This window comes from Colobus angolensis, unplaced genomic scaffold (assembly GCF_000951035.1).
Source record: "Colobus angolensis palliatus isolate OR3802 unplaced genomic scaffold, Cang.pa_1.0 Scaffold1, whole genome shotgun sequence".
NCBI classification, from domain to species: domain Eukaryota; kingdom Metazoa; phylum Chordata; class Mammalia; order Primates; family Cercopithecidae; genus Colobus; species Colobus angolensis.
Window position 1 is genome coordinate 1,536,189 of NW_012110918.1, and position 19,148 is coordinate 1,555,336.

The 19,148-nt window shown below is 35.1% G+C and overlaps 1 protein-coding gene across 2 annotated transcripts in view; it reads right to left on the reverse strand.

The window, feature by feature from the left end:
* CEP112 (centrosomal protein 112kDa) overlaps positions 1 to 19,148 on the reverse strand; it is a 567,477-nt gene that overhangs the window by 402,483 nt on the left and 145,846 nt on the right. For both annotated transcript variants that reach the window (XM_011944093.1, XM_011944768.1), the window contains 4 exons: positions 5,134 to 5,288; positions 4,398 to 4,527; positions 3,592 to 3,684; positions 2,790 to 2,849 (listed from right to left, as the gene is read on the reverse strand). In XM_011944093.1, coding sequence (XP_011799483.1) covers positions 2,790 to 2,849; positions 3,592 to 3,684; positions 4,398 to 4,527; positions 5,134 to 5,288 — 438 coding nt within the window. The remainder of the gene's footprint in view (positions 1 to 2,789; positions 2,850 to 3,591; positions 3,685 to 4,397; positions 4,528 to 5,133; positions 5,289 to 19,148) is intronic.

Sequence of the window (19,148 nt, forward strand, 5' to 3'; positions counted from 1 at the left end):
ATTAATATTGTTAAAATGACCATACTACACAAAGCAATCTAAGATTCAATGTAATCCCTACAAAAATATCAATATCATTTTTCTCAGACTTAGAAAAAACAATCCTCAAAGTCATATGGCATTAAAAAAGAGCCAGATTAGCCAAAGCAATCCAAAGCAAAAAGAACAACACCGGAAGCATAACATTATTTGACCTCAACTTACACTACAAGGTTATAGTAACCAAAACAGCATGGAACTGGCATAAAAATAGATCTGTATTCTATTAGGTAATACAGAATACAGAACCCAGAAACACCACCACATAACTACAGCCAAATGATCTTTGACAAAGTCAACAAAAACATATACTGGGGGAAGGACACCCTTTTCAATAAATGGTGGTCAGTAAATTGAATTGCCATATGAAGAAGAATGAAACTGAATCCCTATCTCTCACCATATATAAAAATCAACTCAAGATGGATCAAAGAATTAAATGTAGGACTTGAAACCTTACAAATATTAGAAGAAAACCTAGGAAAACTCTTCTGGACATTGATCTAATCAAAGAATTCATGACTAAGACCTCGAAAGCACAAGCAACAAAAACAGACAAATGGGACTTAATTTTTTAAAAAGCTTCTAGAAAGCAAAGTAAATAATCAATAGAGTGAAAAGACAACCTGCAGAATAGGAGAACATATTTGCAAACTATGCACCTGGCCTGGGGACTGATATCCATAATTTACAAGGAACAAACAACAACAGCAACAAAATAATAATAATAATAATTAATAACCGATTATAAAGAAGGCAAAGGACATGAGTAGACATTTTTCAAAAAAGACATACAAAAGGCCAACAGGCCTATGAAAAAATACTTAACATCACTAAACATTAGAGAAATGCATATTAAAACCACAATGAGATACCATCTTATTCTAGTCAGAATGGCTATTATTAACAAGCCAAAAAATAACAGATGTTGGTGAGGATGCAGAGAAAAGAAACACTAACACTCTGCTGGTGGGAATGTAAATTAGTATAACCTCCAAGGAAAACAGTATAGAGACTTCTCAAAGAACTAAAAATAAAACTATCATCTGATCCAGCAATTCCACTTCTGGCTATCTACCCAAAGGAAAAGATCAGTACTCACAGGTTTCTCACAGCATTATTCACAATAGCAAACTATGGAATCAACTGTCGATAAATGGATGACTGGATAAAGAAAATGTGGCATACACACACATATAAATATATACAGAGCGCACACACATGCACACTATTTGCATGTACATTATCTTAAATGAAACAACTCAGAAAGGGAAAGTCAAATGCCACATGTTCTTATTTGTAAGTGGAAGCTATATAATGGGTACACATGAACATAGATTGTGGAGAGTGTGGAATGACAGACACTGAAGATTTGGAAGGGTGGGAGGCTAGGAGGAGGCGAGGGATGAGAAATTACCTAATGGGTCCATTATTTGGGTAATGGTCACACTAAAAGCCCGGAATTCATGCTTATGCAATATATCCATGTAAAAAAACTGTGCTAGTACCTGTCAAATTTACACAAAAATTTTTAAAATAAATCTATAAAACTCAGCACTTTACTGCCTAAGGTATTAAGTGTGTCAATAACCCCCTAGTTATTACAGGAGGGATATCAATATACGCCAGTTGAAATAGTACTATAAACAACAAGGAACAATTGCTAATCTTTTTCAAGTAGTAGTCAGTACTTTCATTGTTTTAGGTTCTTTTGTTAAATGTTTAAAGTTCTTGTTGCACATATGACACAACAGAATACCAAATACATCCCATCGATTGTATATTTTTAAACCGGTAGAAAGAAAATATAATTTCAACATGTTATTATGAGAGGTTAAGATAATAATATAGTTGTCCCCCAGCATCCACGGGGAATTGGTGCCAGGGTCCCCTGAGGATACCAAAATCCATGGATGCTCAAGTCCCTTTTATAAAATGGTGTAGTATTTGCATATAACCTACACACATCCTCCTATATACTTTAAGTCATCTCATAATAACTTACATAGTACCTAATCTAATGCTTACACATCACTTCATTCACACGAATTCAACATAGTACTTGACACACGGCAAATCCAAGTTATGGTTTTTGAACCTCTGTGTAATTTTTTTTTCCTGAATATTTTTGATCCGTGGTTGACTGAATCCACAGATGTGAAATCCATGGATATGAAGGGCCACCTGTACTCTTCACTCATTAAATGTAACATGCAAGCAGTGTTTTAATGTTGATATAACTAATAATTGAACTGAAGCAGTTGTTTATTATATAAACAGGAAAAATAAATAAGCAAAATTTAATTATTGGATAGTTGAAATTAACTTAGAAACAAATTATTCTTGGCCAGCCGTGGCGGCTCATGCCTGTAATCCCAGCACTCTGGGAGGCTGAGACGGGCGGATCACTTGAGGCCAGGTATTCGAGACCAACCTGGCCAAAATGGTGACACTCCCTCTCCACTAAAAACGCAAAAATTGGCCAGGCATGGTGGTGCACACCTATAGTCCCGGCTACTCAAGAGGCTGAGGCATGAGAATCCCTTGCACCTAGGAGGCAGAAGCTACACTGAACCGAGATTGCGCCACTGCTCCAGCCTGGGTGACAGAGCAAGACTCTGTATAAAAAAAAAAAAAGGCAAACAAGTTACTCTTTAAAGGTGAGAACGTATGGTTTTATAAAAATCAGTCTGCCTTAATGCCCCATTTGCTATTTTAAATATTTTATAGCTTCCCATAAAACATATTACCTTTTTTTCATAGGTGTGTTTTAAATGACTTTTCTCCATTTGAAACTTATTTTCTTGATCCTGTGAATGATAAATGTTTATATTTACTATACTTTAAATTATAATAGAGTCAATAAAATTAGCAACCTAATGAAATCAGTCAATCTACTTAATGTCAAACTTTAGTTCAGAGTTTTGCATATTATTAAGTAAGCCCTACAGGCAGAAATTTGAGTAGCTTTATACTACAAGGCATAAAATCTTAGTCATCTGAAGATACTACTATTCTCAGAAGTATTTGCTTTACGGTGTAAGAAAATCTTTCTGACCCTTAAGATTAAGAGATTACTTTAAAAATGACCAAGTCAATAAATATGGAAATGGTAAATTTGAAGTTATATCATATAACAGTCCTTGGTATTTTTTGATCACTAGAGAAAAGATCTAAAAGGTGCAAAAGAGAGAGACAGAGGGAGAGACAGGCGAGAAGAAAGAGGGAAAGAAAGAAATTATGAAGATTGGCAGGTAATTTAAAAGAAGGAAATTATTCTAAAATAATAATACATTTAAATAAAATTTATTTTTAAAACTAATCTCAAAAGAGATCATTCCAATTCAAATTATTGTACTTTATTCTCTACATCTCATTAGCATCAATCTCTATTAAGATAAATAAAATGTAAAATTACACAATGCGATAAAAGAATCAGAAAAGACGACCTGCATTTCTGAGTTTTATTTTTTAATTGACTCTCAATTATACATCTAAATCAAGAAAACTGTGTTTGACCATTGTTCTTCTGTGTAGAAATACAACACTCACCCTTAGTTGTTGCTTTCTTTGAAGTTCTGATTCCTGTAACTGCTGTTTTAATTGACAGACATTCTGTTCTAATTCTTCAATCATACTAGATGCCTAGAAGGATTTTAAGAAGAATAAAAAGCAGAATATTGATTTTTGTACCATATTATACCTTCTGATTGAAAAAATGTCCCTTTTTTTACCTCTGAAAGTCCAATCAGAATTAAAATTATCTAGAAATCTGAATGAAAAATGTTTTTAAAAGATACTAGAAAAATTAATCTTTTAAAGTAAAAGTATAAATTAAATGCAGCAGGGTATTTAATATGAAAATGTAACGCTGATATAAAAATAAAATCTTTCAAAGTAAAAACAGAAATTAAATGCTACATAATATTTAATGTTATGGAAATGTAACACTGACATAAAAATAACAGCTTTACAGAAAACTTCAAAACGTTAATTATAAAACTAAAGCAGAACCAAGATTTCAAAATAATAACGCATATAGTTACTCTATAAAATGTATTATTCATACAACTAAGCAATGGAATTTATTTGTTTCCTCCTTTTAAAACTTCAGCACTTAAAATGATTAGCTTATAGCAGAATTCAGTTTATTAAACATTTGTGTCGTGCTATATAGTAGACATTTAGAATTTTAAACATTTTAAATACCAATAAAAATTCCTGAAGTTCCTGTTATTTAAGAATAAAGTGAAAGAGATACTAATTTCAAATGCCAAATAATTTCTACTTGGCTATCTATGGCTCTAGGCTGAGAGAATAAATACTTCACACGGATTATCTACCAACATAAATAATACCTTAGAAGCTGAAAGAGCATGTTCTTGTTTTAGAAGGTTTATATCAGCATCGTATTTGGTTTGTAACAGTTTCATGTTTTGCTCATAATCATTTACAAGATGGTCCTTCTCTTTATGCAGTGTGTTACGCCTAAAAACAAGAGAATAAAATAGACTTCCAATGTATTTAAAACCAATCTCTAAAATGAATTTTTTTGACCAGCTAAATCCAAATACATTTCCATTCAATATATTAAATAAGTATCCATCATTTTGTCAACTGCTTCTGAACATTCTGCTTATGTTAAAAACAGGTTGGGTACAGTGACTCATGCCTGAAATTTCAGCACTTCAGGAGGCCAAGGCAAGAGGATCACTTCAGAAAAAGACTTTGAGACCAGCCTGGGCAACAGAGTGAGATCCTGTCTTTACAAAAATAAAAATAAAAACAGAACAATTAGGCAGGCATGCTGGTGCATGCCTGCAGTCCTGACTACCTGGAAGGATCAGGAGGGAGAATTGCACGAGCCCAAGTTTGAGATACAGTGAGCCATGATCACGCCACTGCACCCCAGTCTGGGTGACAGATAGAGACCCTGTCTCTAAATAAATAAACAAACAAACAAAGAGCAGTATTTAGTTTAGGAACTTCCCATGGCTAAACGCACAAGGTGTAATTAATTTTGGCAGATAACTTATACAGTTAATATCAGCACTTTATAGCTACACCTGATAGATATCTGATTTCAGACAATACCTTGCCTTTACTTCTTGTAATTCACTACATGTTATCTGGTAACATCTTTCAAGTTCCACTTTTTCTTGAATTAATTTCTGCCTCTGTAAATTACTGTTCTCTGCTTCTCCAGTCAGCTGCTGGACACGGGCCTCCAGTTCTTTGATCATGTGGTTCTAAAAGAACAGGTCATGGTTAAGAAAGTCTCTCACTCAGTTGTAATACTTTTGTATCAGTAAGAAGCTTGAGGAAAATGTATAATCTATAAGAATAAATAAAACAAATGGATCATAAACCATGGTAGTAAAAATTAAATCAATCTTGAAATTAACCAAGTCTTTAAAGAAATAATGCTTACTATCACAAAAATAAGAACATCATAGTTATACATTTTTAGCCCTTTGTTCATTTAATGAATATTTACTGAAGCTGGTAATATTCAAGAATGTAGATAGGCTGGGCGTGGTGGCTCACGCAAGTAATCCCAGCACTTTGGGAGGCCGAGGTGGGCGGATCACAAGGTCAGGAGATCAAGACCATCCTGGCTAACACGGTGAAACCCCGTCTCCACTAAAAATACAAAAAATTAGCCGGGTGTGGTGGCGGGCGTCTGTAGTCCCAGCTACTCGAGAGGCTGAGGCAGGAGAATGGCGGAACGTGGGAGGCAGAGCTTGCAGTGAGCCGAGAATTGTGCCACTTGCACTCCAGCTCCAGCCTGGGTGAGAGAGCGAGACTCCGTCTCAAAAAAAAAAAAAAAAAGAATGTAGATACATAGCAGTAAATAAGACAAAGTTCCTATCCTCAGGAAGGTTTCAGTCTCTACGCCTCTTTATACATATGCCCATTAGCTGACTACTTACTAGTGTTCTTTGCTTTTCATTTTAGTTTTTGAAATGTGTTATAATTATAAAAGTAATGTAATAGTATTTTTAAAGGAAATTCGTAACCCCAAAATTGTAGCACAAGGGTGCTCACATAAGTGATACAAATATTTTTAAGTGTATAGGAACATTTAATTAGTTGTAGTGTTAGTGCGCAAGATATTTATTCATTTTTTAACATCTTTGCCATTTTATAAAATGCACTTCTCCACTCTTCCACAGTATTAAGATTATCACGCAACTAAATCATTTCTCTATTATTTAATATTTATTTAGAATTTCCCCCTATGTAGAACTGCAATTTAAAACGTGGATAAAGGTATTTATCATCTTTTAGATACTTCATCTAAAATTAGGGTAAGCAAGCATTAGATGAAGGGACAATTAATTTTCAGTTTTAAAATTAAACTTCTAATAAGTTTGAATAATAGCGACAGGTTAGTATGATGTTGCACTCAATTATTGTGTTATACTTGTTCTAAGATAACCATTTTAAAGATGCAGTTTCAGCATTAAATAATATTACAACCCTGACATCCTTTCTTCACTTCATCCTTTCTTCATTACAAAACCAAATAGGTATACAAGTTAAATTTTGGTGTGACAGCTTCCAATCTAGGTAAATGACTTATCTAACTTAGAAGCACGGTTTATAGATTAAATTCTTTAAATGCATACAATTCCAAACTGACAAACATCAGAAGTTCCGATTTCTTCTTCATGCATCTTTTTCACTTTGTCTCTTCATTATCCCTCTGCTTTAGGAGCTCCTTTCAGAAAATAGTTTCAATTTTCTAATATATATTCTAAACACCCTTTGTGTCCTGCATATTCATTAACTGGAAGAAACAAAGAACATATACTTTGCTTTCCAGTTTTAGATGGCGGAATAAAGATGATTTGTATTCCTTCTCTTAGAAATCAAAAACAGACAAGATGAACTAGAAATAGAAATAGAAATGCAAATTCCATCCTAATAAACCCTGTAAGAGGATATTACAGGGTTTGTAATAAGTTGTAAGTTGGCTATAAAAGAGTAGCTTGCATACTCCCAATGGTAACAACTGAAAAACCCAGACAGACTTTTTTTTTTGAGAGAGGGTTTCACTCTGTCACCCAGACTGGTATACAATAGTGTGATCTTGGCTCACTACTGCCTCAATCTCCCAGGCTCAGGTGATCCTCCCACCTCAGCCTCCTGAGCAGCTGGGACTACAGGTACATACCACCACACCTGTCTAATTTTTTATCTTTTTTGATAGTGATGGGGTCTTGTTATGTTGGCCAGGCTGGTCTCAAACCCCGGCTTCATGTGATTCTCGGTCTCCCAAAGTGCTAGGATTACAGGCATGTGCCACCATGGCCAGTGAAAGATTTAATTAGTACGAAAGTACTTGAGAACTTCTAAGGCAGCTTGGAAACCTCATAGAGATGAGGCATCATCCTGTGAGGTGCTTTTACACTAGAAGTATTTTCCAATGGTAGAAGATGAGGATGGAGCAAGGAAACAAGGGCAAATGGTGGCCGAGGCAGCCAGGACTTGAGGAACTAAGGTCGTTCAGAAAAGCAATGCACAGAGAATTGGGCACCACACCAGCAGTTTACTCCTCAAGATAATTTGTCGAATTCTTTTTCTTTTTCTTTTTGGAGACAGAGTTGTGCTCTGTCCAGGCTGGATCTCGGCTCACTGCAACCTCCACCTCCCAGGTTCAAGTGATTCTCCTGCCTCAGCCACCTGAGGAGTTGGAATTACAGGTGCACACCACCACACTTGGCTAATTTTTGTATTTTTAGTAGAGGTGGGGTTTCACCATGTTGGCCAGGCTGGTTTTGAACTACTGACCTCAAATGATCTGCCCATCTTGGCCTCCCAAAGTACTGGCACTACAGGCATGAGCCACGCGCCTGGCCGAATTTGTCAAATTCTTAGCATTTACAGGGCAGGAAGCCAAGAAACCAAGTTGGGGGGGGAAAACTCAGAAAAGCACACTAGAGTTTTCTGCAGTATCACTGTACTTAGAAGTAAAATAGATTGTCCAAGGAGGAAAGCTCCTAGTATTAATAATATCACAGGCTTTCAGTTGAGACCTGTGTTGAGGACTACCACTAGGAGCAAAAGTTAGTCAAAAGCATACCAAAGATTACAAAGACTGCAATTCAGCCTTGAGTCAATTTAGTCCCTGAATGGATCCAGTGATCTGTCTCTACACCAGCTGCCTCTCAGAAGAGACAGAAGAGCCTCTCTGGCAGAAGATAACAGCATCCAGAGCCTTTAATATTTCTGTGCATAATGTTTGGCAAATAATCACAAAATAACAGGCATACCAAGAAATAAAATCAGAGGAAAAAACAGAAAATAGAAATAGACATGCAGATGCCCCATATATTGAAATTGTAAAACATATAAGGCATGTGTTCTCCTGACTCAAAATATATGAGACATCCCACAAAATTAAGTGAAGATCAAATATAATTACAGGAATAGTCCAGAAGAAGAAGTCTCATGGCTGGAAATCCTAGAAAATATCATCAGAAAACACTTATACAAACTAAGTGGCATGCAAATAACACAACTGGTTCAATAATAACAGATGTATACGTTCTAACTGCAGCATCTTTCAACATAATCTGGCACGAAAAAGAAGCAAGAAAGATTATGCTGAATGAAAAAACTACGCAAACCATTTTTGCACAAAGCAATCTATGGATGAGATTAAGGGAAAGAAATGACATTATCAGCAAATAAAAATTATAAGAGCAAACAACCAACATAGAAAAAAACAAAATGGAGATCTAGCATTTACCTAGTTGGTGTACCTAAAGAACAGAAATGGTAGAAAAAGAAAACATACTAAATGACATACTACAAGAAAACTATACATGAAAATAATATACAAATGGAAAGGGTATACTGTAAAAGTCACACAGAATGAAGAATGCCAAGACACAGGTAAAATTACTGAACTTCAAGGAAATTATTCTTTTAAAGCATTAATCAGACATGTCACTCTTTTGCAAAACCCTTCAATGGCTTCTCTTATCACTCAGAATAAGAAGTGACTACCATGGCCTCCGATTTCATCTCCTACCACCTTCCCTCTCATTTACTATACTCCAGCCATACACGGGCCTCCATGCTGTTTCTCAAAGTCATCAAGCTAGCCTCAAAGCCTTTTCATTTACTGTTCTTTCTGCCTAAAGCATCTTCCTCCATGGGCCTGCATAGCTCACTTTCTCACTTCTTTCAGTTCTCCACCTAAATGTCATCTTGTGAAGGAATCTTTCCATAGCCACTCTACCTAAATAACCAGATCTCTACTGTCTATATTTCTCTGACCTCTTACCCTTTCTTCTGCCTTTTCTTTCTTTGTTGTTTGTTTTCCACAATAAAGTATAAGCTCAAGACAGCCAAGACATTGCTTTATTTGCACGAGATCTCCTGTTTCTTTCTAGCACACTGCTTAGCTTGTAGTAGGTATCCAATAAACATTTGCCAATTATCAAAACAGCTGACCTTGAACGACACGGGTTTGAACTGTGTGGTTCTACTTATACACAGATTATTTTTTCAACTAAATGGTGATCAAAAATATAATATTCACAGGATGTGAAACCCACTTACATGAAGGGTCCGCTTTTCCTGTACCCAGACTCCACAATGCCAATTGCAAGACTTGAATATGTGCCAATTTTGGTATACACAGGGGTCCTGGAACCAATCACCTGCATATACCAAGGCACTACTGTATTCTTAAAAAATAAAAACAGGATAATTGCTAAAATGTTAAAATGCCCCTTCCATATTCAAAACTGGGGTGGTTTCTGGCCATATTACAGAAAATATTAGCATTTTATATGGTTATAACTGGGTTACAATGAGGAAATAACAAAAATCTATCCAATGCAGAATATGTCAAAATGTTTTTCGCATGTTTTATAAAAAATAGAGATAAAATACAAGAAATTAACATAAAGGTAAAGATATTCCCTTCTATATTTAAAATAATTTCTGGAAATCTACTTCTTTTTTCCTTATATGAATCCAAAATAAATGTGAACATCATAAAATTTTAGAAAATATCAAATTGCTAAAGAAATAAACCAAGGCAAAGGGGGATGAATTACACAAATAAATAAATCCACAGACTTTGCCTAAAGAAAAAAGGTTTTTGTCAGCCAGAAAAACCAGACAGCCCTCTTTCTACAACGTGAATAATTAAATACAGTGGAGACGAGAGAAAAAATGCTCAGATAAAAGCATAAAACTATTTTTATGAGAGAAAGAAAAAAAGAGATGAAAGAGAAAGATATCCAACAAATCAGATAAGAAAATGATAGACATTGAAGCAATATTGTGACCTCAGCTATCTGTACATCACTGAACAAAGTAATAGTGATTAAGTGAACTTGAATTTTTTTTTTTTTTTTTTTTTAGTAGAGATGGGGTTTCACCATGTTGGCCAGGCTGATCTTGAACTCCTTACCTCAAGTGATCTGCCCATCTAGGCCTCCCAAAGTGCTAGGACTATAAGCATGTGCCACCATGCCCAGCCTTAACTAGAAATTTTAATTAAGGAATTATTAAAATGATGAAAAAAATCATCAGATCTGAAAGGAAGAGATTTGTGACTAAATAGGTAACCCATGGACTGTACCTGCTCACAAGGAGCAGAACTATGAGAGGACATGATTAGTGTTTATTGCCCTATTAAATGCTGTGATTTGCACTACTGGCCAGACTTTTTGAGGATATGCATGTATTGTAAGTACCGACAAGTGAGTACCTCTGTGACTATGCTACTTGCCCATCCTTATTTGTCTCCACCTGTTGACAAACCTGCAGGTTCCAACAGAAAACAACAACTGTTGGTGAAGATGTGGAGAAGCTGATACCCTTGTGCACTGTCGGTCAGATTGAAAAATGGTATAATCATTATGGAAAACAGTATGGAGGTTCCTCAAATATTTAAAAATAGAACTATCAAATGATCTGGCAATCACACTTCTGCTTATTTATCCAAAAGAACTGAAGTCAGTCAAAGAAATATTTGTACTCCCATGCAAAATTATTCACTATAGCCAAGATGTATAAACCGCGTAGCATTAACCAGAGAAAATGGTGAATAGGAGATAGGACTAACATGTAGCTCTCTCTTAGACAGACAGAACAGCATCTAGAGACTCACATTGTGAACTTTTTCTCCAAGAACCAACACAGAAACATACCAGGAAAACCAAAATAATTCACAGACCCTTTGAATAAAACAGCTTGCCACTGCAAACACCACAAGACAGCATAAAAACTGTGAGTTCCTGAAGTGTGACGAGGGAAAGTCGGCCTCCAAACACACATCCACACTGGGCAGCCTGAACAATGTAAATGTCCATGGATGAATGCATAGCTAAAGAAAATGTGGTATATACATGCAATGGAATATTATTCAGCCATCAAAATGGGAAATCCTGTTTTATGTTACAACTTGGATGAACCTTGAGGACATTACGCTGCATGAAATAAGGTAGTCACAAAGGGAGAAATATTGCATGATTCCAGTCACAGGAAATATCTGAAATAGTCAAACCCATATAAAAAAGTAGAATGGTGATTGCCAGGGGCTAGACAGAATGGAAAATGGGAAGTTGCTACTCAAAGGGTACAGAGGTTTTGTCACGCAAGATAAAAAAAAGTTCTAGAGATATGCCATACAATATCACGCCTACAGTTACTAATACTGCATTGTACCTTAAAAATGTGTTAAGAGGGTAGATCTCACGCTGTGTTTTTTACCACCATAAAAGAAGAAAACAATGGCTAAAACTCAACACCACATTAAATGTGCATACATGTAAAATTCTTGCCCAATTGAATAACCAAGGCGTCATGGACCACCAACATATTTTGATGATGAAGAATATAATGACAGCAACCACCACTGAACCCTCACTATAGGTCAGGGACTGTGCTAAGTGTTTTACCAGCTTTAGGCCATTTTCTCTTCCCTGCAAAAACTATGAGGTAGTTATCATTAACATCATTTTAAATATGAAAAAACTAGGACTTAGCAAAATTGATTAACGTGGCAACACTTGCCCTACTGGTAAACTGGTAAGCAGCAGCAAAGAATTTGACCCAAGATCTCCTCGAATCAAAACCTGTTCCACTGCATTACATCTTCTCCAGGACTTTGATATTCTGCTCATGGAATTAACATAAAATACATTTGCAAAAATACCTTGGGTGTACACATATCATTTCAAAACATAAGGTACACAAAGAAAAGCTAAAATGCAACATTGCAATACTGGAGGTCTCTTTCTTAACCGCCCACATTATTACCGCTATTATTACCAGTCCCAAGACAAGATATTTTTTAATTGTGGTTAATTGGAAGGCCATAGTGTTTTCTACCTTGAACAATTTATTATAATAAAGGGCTGGCTAGTGAAATTCTACTCATTTCTAAGCCTCTTTATTAAAATGCTCATTCCATGAGAAATGAGACTCACAAAAGGGATATTATAATCTATTTGCTAAAGGAACAGACCAGTAGAAATAATCTGTTACCATAAAATGTTTCCTATATATGTGTTGAAATAAAGATGGCTCATTATCCAATGATTTCTTAAATGTATACTTTAGTTAGTTTAGATTAATAAAGTCAAGAGTTATCAGGTTTAAAATATAATAATTTTTAAGACATAAATTTTAAAATATACACCCAGAATGCTCTGAAAATAAAATTTCAATATCTATCCACTCTCCATCTCTCCTTCTTCCCATGACCACCTCTCTCTCTCCTCTCCCTGTCCTCTTTCGCCTCTCTCTCCTCTGGCTCTCCCATGCTGGTCATGCTAATGCCACTGGGGCATTATGTGATTATCTTCTGGCTTTTGCATTTCAAACTACATTGAATAATTCTAACTATAATGCTAAGTAATGATTAAATCATCTTTCTCTCCAGTATTTATGCATAGTCTTTTCCCCGTTTCAACAAATTAAACTGCCCATTCTGAATTTTATCATGACTTCCACAGGATGATTTTTCTAATACTACAAGATTATGTTTGTCTTTTCGTAACAAGTCTTACTCTAGTACCAGAAAAGTATGAAAAGTACATTCCCAATTACTTCATCAGTAATCGAAATGAAAAGAACAGGCCCCAGAACCAGTCCCTTCAGCACACTACTCACCATATTCCATCAGGCTCATACTACTTTTTAAAATGAATTTTACAACATACCTGAGGCCAAACTTTACCAGTTTGTCAAAAGACTACTTCTCCTGAGAATTCTTCAGAAAATAACTCAAAGAATGCTATGTATAATATAGATTTTAAGTATATACATACATATGATTATTGTATATCTGAGGCCCACTAGATAGACAAAACCAATCTAGTTGGTACTGTCTGTGAAGGCTGACATACGATTAGGAAGTCCTGGGGCTGTACCAGATACAACAGGAAGTCGGAGGTTGCAGTGAGCCGAGATCGCGCCACTGTACTCCAGCCTGGTGACAGAGCAAGACTCTGTCTCAAAAAAAAAAAGAAAAAGAAAAAAGAAGATTCTGATACGATTTATTCAAACACCGAACACCTGCCAAGACATAACTGTTGTTAGAAGGTGGCATGTTTTCTCACATGCAGATAAGTATTATATGTAATGAAAAAGTGGCCTCTGCATTAAGATCTATATTTGCCAAACAAATACTTTTGTATATACTGATGCCAAGTTTCTGACTGAAGAAGCAAACTATGTGATGTCACTTATTCATTTTATTTTTGATTTTTAAAGCATTTTCTGAACACTAACGTTTTGCACACAATTCTACACACAAAGTACCTAAATTTTGAACCTATAACGTCAAGGGAAAGCCTAAACAACAACATTTGCCAAATTAATTTTTTAAACAGAATAAAAGAGCTGAGAGGATGCAAAATAGTGGAGTTCTTAAAATGGAGTAAAAAATTATTCAAGAAAAAGAATGCCGACATAGAACTATGTTTTGCCGGCTGTAACAGACAATGCAGAAGCAGAATTCAGTGGTATATGACAACAGAATCCAGGAAGAAATAAGTTACTGTACAGAAAATGATGAACAGATTACCTTGTATGAACAGGATATCTTCCCACATTGGGAACTCAAAGGTAGCACTTGGAAAACTAGGCTGGACTTCGTGAATTGATGTAACTTGTAAGCATTAATAATAATAGGCATGATAGTAGGAACTCAGGTTCTTAATCATGGGAAAATGAGAAAAAAAATTCATTTGTTGGCTATGGAGTAAGAGGAGACAGGGAGAGTAACCAGCAGGTTACTGGAAGAGTCAGGAATGAGGCAACAATGGCCAGGACTCAATTGGTAGCTGTGGAAACAGAAGGGAAGAGAGCAGATCCAAGAAAATTTTCAGAGAAGTAAAATGGATGATTCTGTAACATACTAAACAAAGGAGATGAAAAGTGGGGAAAAACATAAATCTTCCAGGTTCAAAATTTAATGTGCCAACAGAATGATGATGATGCCAACTGACAAGGGGAAATTTAGGAAAGGGTATTATTTTGGTATTAATTATCATAGATATGATTTTCTATAAGTCCTAGAAAATATAAAATATTCCATGGTGTTTTCATTGTACAACATCTATTGATATAAGAAATCAGTACTGGAGATATAAATGTTGGAGTTTTACATACAAACTTAATTTGAAACCTTGTAGGAGTTAAAAATTAAAGTGTTAGTATTAGGCAACTAATTGGTATCCACAGTTCTCCTATGGCAAATTCGTATGGCAAAAAGAGCAACTAATTTTATCTTATTTCACAAACTTCTTATGAAAATAGGACATATTTTCATAAGAAGAATAATTTATCCATGAAAATAGGACTATTTTCATAAGAAGTTTGTGTGCCACTGCACTCCAACCTGGCCAACAGAGCAAGACTGCATAAGTCTTAAAGATAGAGTTTATGATTTATGACAAAAGGTGCTTAAGTCTTAAAGATACATACATTTATGATTTATGAAGTTATAAGTCATAAATCTTAAAACTCATGAGCCACTAGAAGATGCGAACATTGCCAGCTTCTCTAAAGGCTTATTAGTTACCCTCCACTCAGAGTTAACCACTCTTTTGACGTCTATCAGTACAAATAAATTTTGTCTTTTTTCAAACTTTGTATAAATGGAATCACAGAGTATGTAACTCTTTTGGGTCAGGTTTCTTCATGCATATTATATGCCTATGGGATTCATCCATGTTGTGGAATGTAGGAGTAGTTTAATCTTTTTCAATACTATATATAGCCATGCTAAAATAATTTACCCATTCTATTGATGAGTTGTCTTCAGTTTTTGACTATTAAAAATAATGTGGCTATGAAAACTCTCATACATGTTTTATGATGCATACATGCACAGATTTCTTTTGGTTATACATGTTGCAGTGAAATTGCTGTCGTAAGATGTGCCTATGTCAAGCCTCAGTAGTTACTACCAAAGAGCTTTACAGTTTTACAAAAATTTGAACTCCTTACAGCAGCGTATGAGACTTCAAACTATTCTGTATCTTTGTCAAAACTCCGTACTGTGATTTTGTTTGTTTTTGTTAATTAACCCTTTTTATAGGTATGTAGAGATACTGAATTGATTTACATTTCCCTGACTATTAATGATTTGAGCACCTTTTTAAGTGTTTATTAATCATCTGAGTATCTTCTTTTGTGTGCTGCTTATGCAAATATATTGCTCTTTTTTATTGAACTGTTCTCCGTGTTGATTTTTTTCTATATTTAAAATGCAAGACCTTTATTGAATAAAGCAATTGCAGATATCTTCTTCCATTCTGAATTGCCTTTTCCCTTTCTTTTTTTTTCTTTTTTTTTTTGAGACAGAGTCTTGCTGTGCTCTGTTGCCCACGCTAGAGTTCAGTGGTGCGATCTCAGCTCACTGCAGCCTCCACCTACTGGTTCAAGAGATTCTCGTGCCTCAGCCTCCCGAGTAGCTGGGAGCATGTGCCAACCACACTTGGCGAATTGTTGTATTTTTAATAGATGCAGGGTTTTGCCATGTTGGCCAGGCTGGTCTCAAACTCCTGGTCTCAAGTGATCTGCCTCCCTTGGCCTTCCAAAGTGCTGGGATTACAGGCATAGGCAACCATGTCAGCCTCTTTTCCCTTTCTTAATATACCTTTGGTGACCAAAAGGTATTACTTTTAATATATTCTAATTTATGAGTATCTTTCTTTAAGGTAAACATTTAATTTCCCTTTTAAGAAATTTTTGACTAGTCCAGGCCAAGAAGATATTCTAAGATTTCCTCTATAAGTTTTACCATTTTATCTGCACATTTAATTCTAGGACATTTCTAAAATGGGTTTATTAAATGATGTGAAGGTTCAAGATGCATTTTTTCTACATGAATATTCAATTGACCAATTTATTGAAAGAACCCCTTTTCACAGTAAATGGCTTGCTAAAAAAAAAAAAAGTAAATAATTGTCATTTTCATTAAAACTATAATCCTATATTACTAGTCCCCAAAATTTAAAAGAACAAGGATAAAATGATTTTAGAATTATTATATAATGAATATACATTGAGAAACAAAAAATATAGGCATCACCAAAATAAGTATTGTAGGAAATTACAACTTTTGTCAAACAAGGAAAAACATTATGTTTGACCTAAGGAGCAAATACAGCAGTGTTTAAATGTTAATTTATGAAAAAAAAAAAACTTTAAGCAAAACAGCATATAGCAGGTCCTCAAATAACATCATTTCATTATAATAATGAGAAAAAAATTGGTTTCATTATATGTCACTTCACTTATAATCAGTTTCCAAAAACCTATCAATGACATTAAATAAGGACTTACTGTATACACAGGCTAGTATATACTGTATACACAGGTCAGTATTTCCTTGGTCTCTCAGGTGAGAGGTTGCAAAAGAAACAATACCCCAACAACAACATGCATACCTAGCACACAGATACTGGTTTCCAATACCATTTCTCCATATAATCCGTACTGATGGGGCCATGTCCAAGAAGCACAGAACCCAAATGAAAGAGCTCCCAATGGCCAAAGCTGGAACAATTTGAGCAATAAAATGAAGAAATATTGGCTTATAACCCAAAGCATAAGATAGATATCCACATTTTCATACTAGTATAAATGAAGAATAGAATAAATTGATAAACAAGAGAGTAAAACTCCCTACTTCTTAAATGGGCTGCCAAACGGTAACTTCCTTTCAAGTAGTACAGTATGAAAAGGTGGGAAGTAACTACACTGGAGAAACCTAATAAACACTACGTCAGTCAGATGATCAAAATTAATATGCACAGGTATGCTGTCATGTTAATAATATGTATTCACGGCTGGGCATTGTGGTTCACACCTGTAATCTCAGCACTTTGGGAGGCAGAGGAAGGCAGATCACCTGAGGTCAGGAGTTCGAGACCAGCCTGGCCAACATGGCAAAACTCTGTCTCTACTAAAAACTACAAAAATTAGCTGGGCGTGGTGGCACACACCTATAATCCTAGCTACTTGGGAGGCTGAAGCAGGAGAATCGCCTGAACCCAGGAGGCAGAGGTTGTAGTGACCTGAGATAGTGCAACTATACTTTAGCCTGGGTGACAGAGTGAGACTGTCTCAACAAAATAAAATAAAATAATTATAATTATAATAATACGTGTTCGTGATATGATGTGATAAGAATAGCACTTTATTCTGAGATCTTCCTGCCTAAATCCATAACCCCAGTCTAATCATGAGGAAACCATCAGACAGTTTCTACTAGATGAGCATTCTACAGTATGCCTGACCAATCAATATCCCTCAAAACTGTCATGGTGATAAAAAACAAGGACAGTCTGAGAAATTATCACAAGCAAGAGGAAAGTAAGGAGGCATAACAACTAAATCTCATGTGGTATCCTAGATGAGATCCTGGAAAAGAAACAGAACATTAGGTAAAAACGAAGAAAATCTGAATGAACAAAAGACTTTAGCTAATAGTGTATTAATATTGATTCATTTATTGTGAAAAGAGTACCAAGATACGGTAAGATGTTATCATCAGGAGAAACTGAGTGCAGGTTATATGGGAATTCTCTGTACTATCTTCTTAAATTTTCTGTAAATCTAAAACTATTCAAAAAAAGTGTCTATTTTTAAATGACCATTGTATTCAACATGATGAATTGGTGCTATTTGGAGATTTTCTGCATTATAATCATTGTGAGCTTGGGAGAAGAAATGGTGATGGAAACTATAAAATCAAATTCTAGCTATCTCAGTGCGTCCATGAGTAGTTCTATGAATTATCATATGTCACTGCTAACAATAGTTAAATATTTCAGATGGCTAAGGCTTTTGGCACTCTTTAAAGTAAAGGATCTTAACCTACCTTAACCTACCATAGAGGATCATGGATGGAATTCAGACTGTCGCTGAATTTGAATTTTTCTTTTAAAGTTCATTTTCATTTTCACCACCCTAACTGAAAGTAATTGTGAATGTAGTCATCAGACAAAGGTAGCATTAGCAATACCTGGAACAAATAGAAATCATGGATATTTTTATAGTTCATTAGACTACTGAGCAATCACTATATATTGTTTACCCTATCAGAAATTACTATCAGGCCTACTGCTAGATTTTTATATTTACTGCATTAATTTAGAAGCATATGCATTACTTTACTGCAGTTTTGATTTATGAATATTTTAACAACTGTAACACAATACAATTTTTCTTTGTAAACTTTTATTTTTAAAATACTATTCTGAGAAGGACTACACAGAATTTACCAGATTCCTTGCAGGGTCCATGGTACAAAAAATGTTAAGAACTCCAGTAAGAAAGCCTAGAATCTCAGTAAAGCCACCCACAGACCTTCGGCGTATCTAAACCCTAAAGTCAATAGAGCCCTATCATTTTACAGCCTTCATCTTCCCAAGCATCTAGCAAGGAAGCTGTAATTTTTATATTTACGTTTTAATATTTGTTTTAAAAATCTATTGTTTGCATATTTTCACTATGAGTTTCTCATAAGAAAATCCCTGCCAATACCAAAATGCATAAGTCTCATAATCTATACAAGTGTCTGCTTACAATAAATGGCAATAAGACAACACAAGACTCAA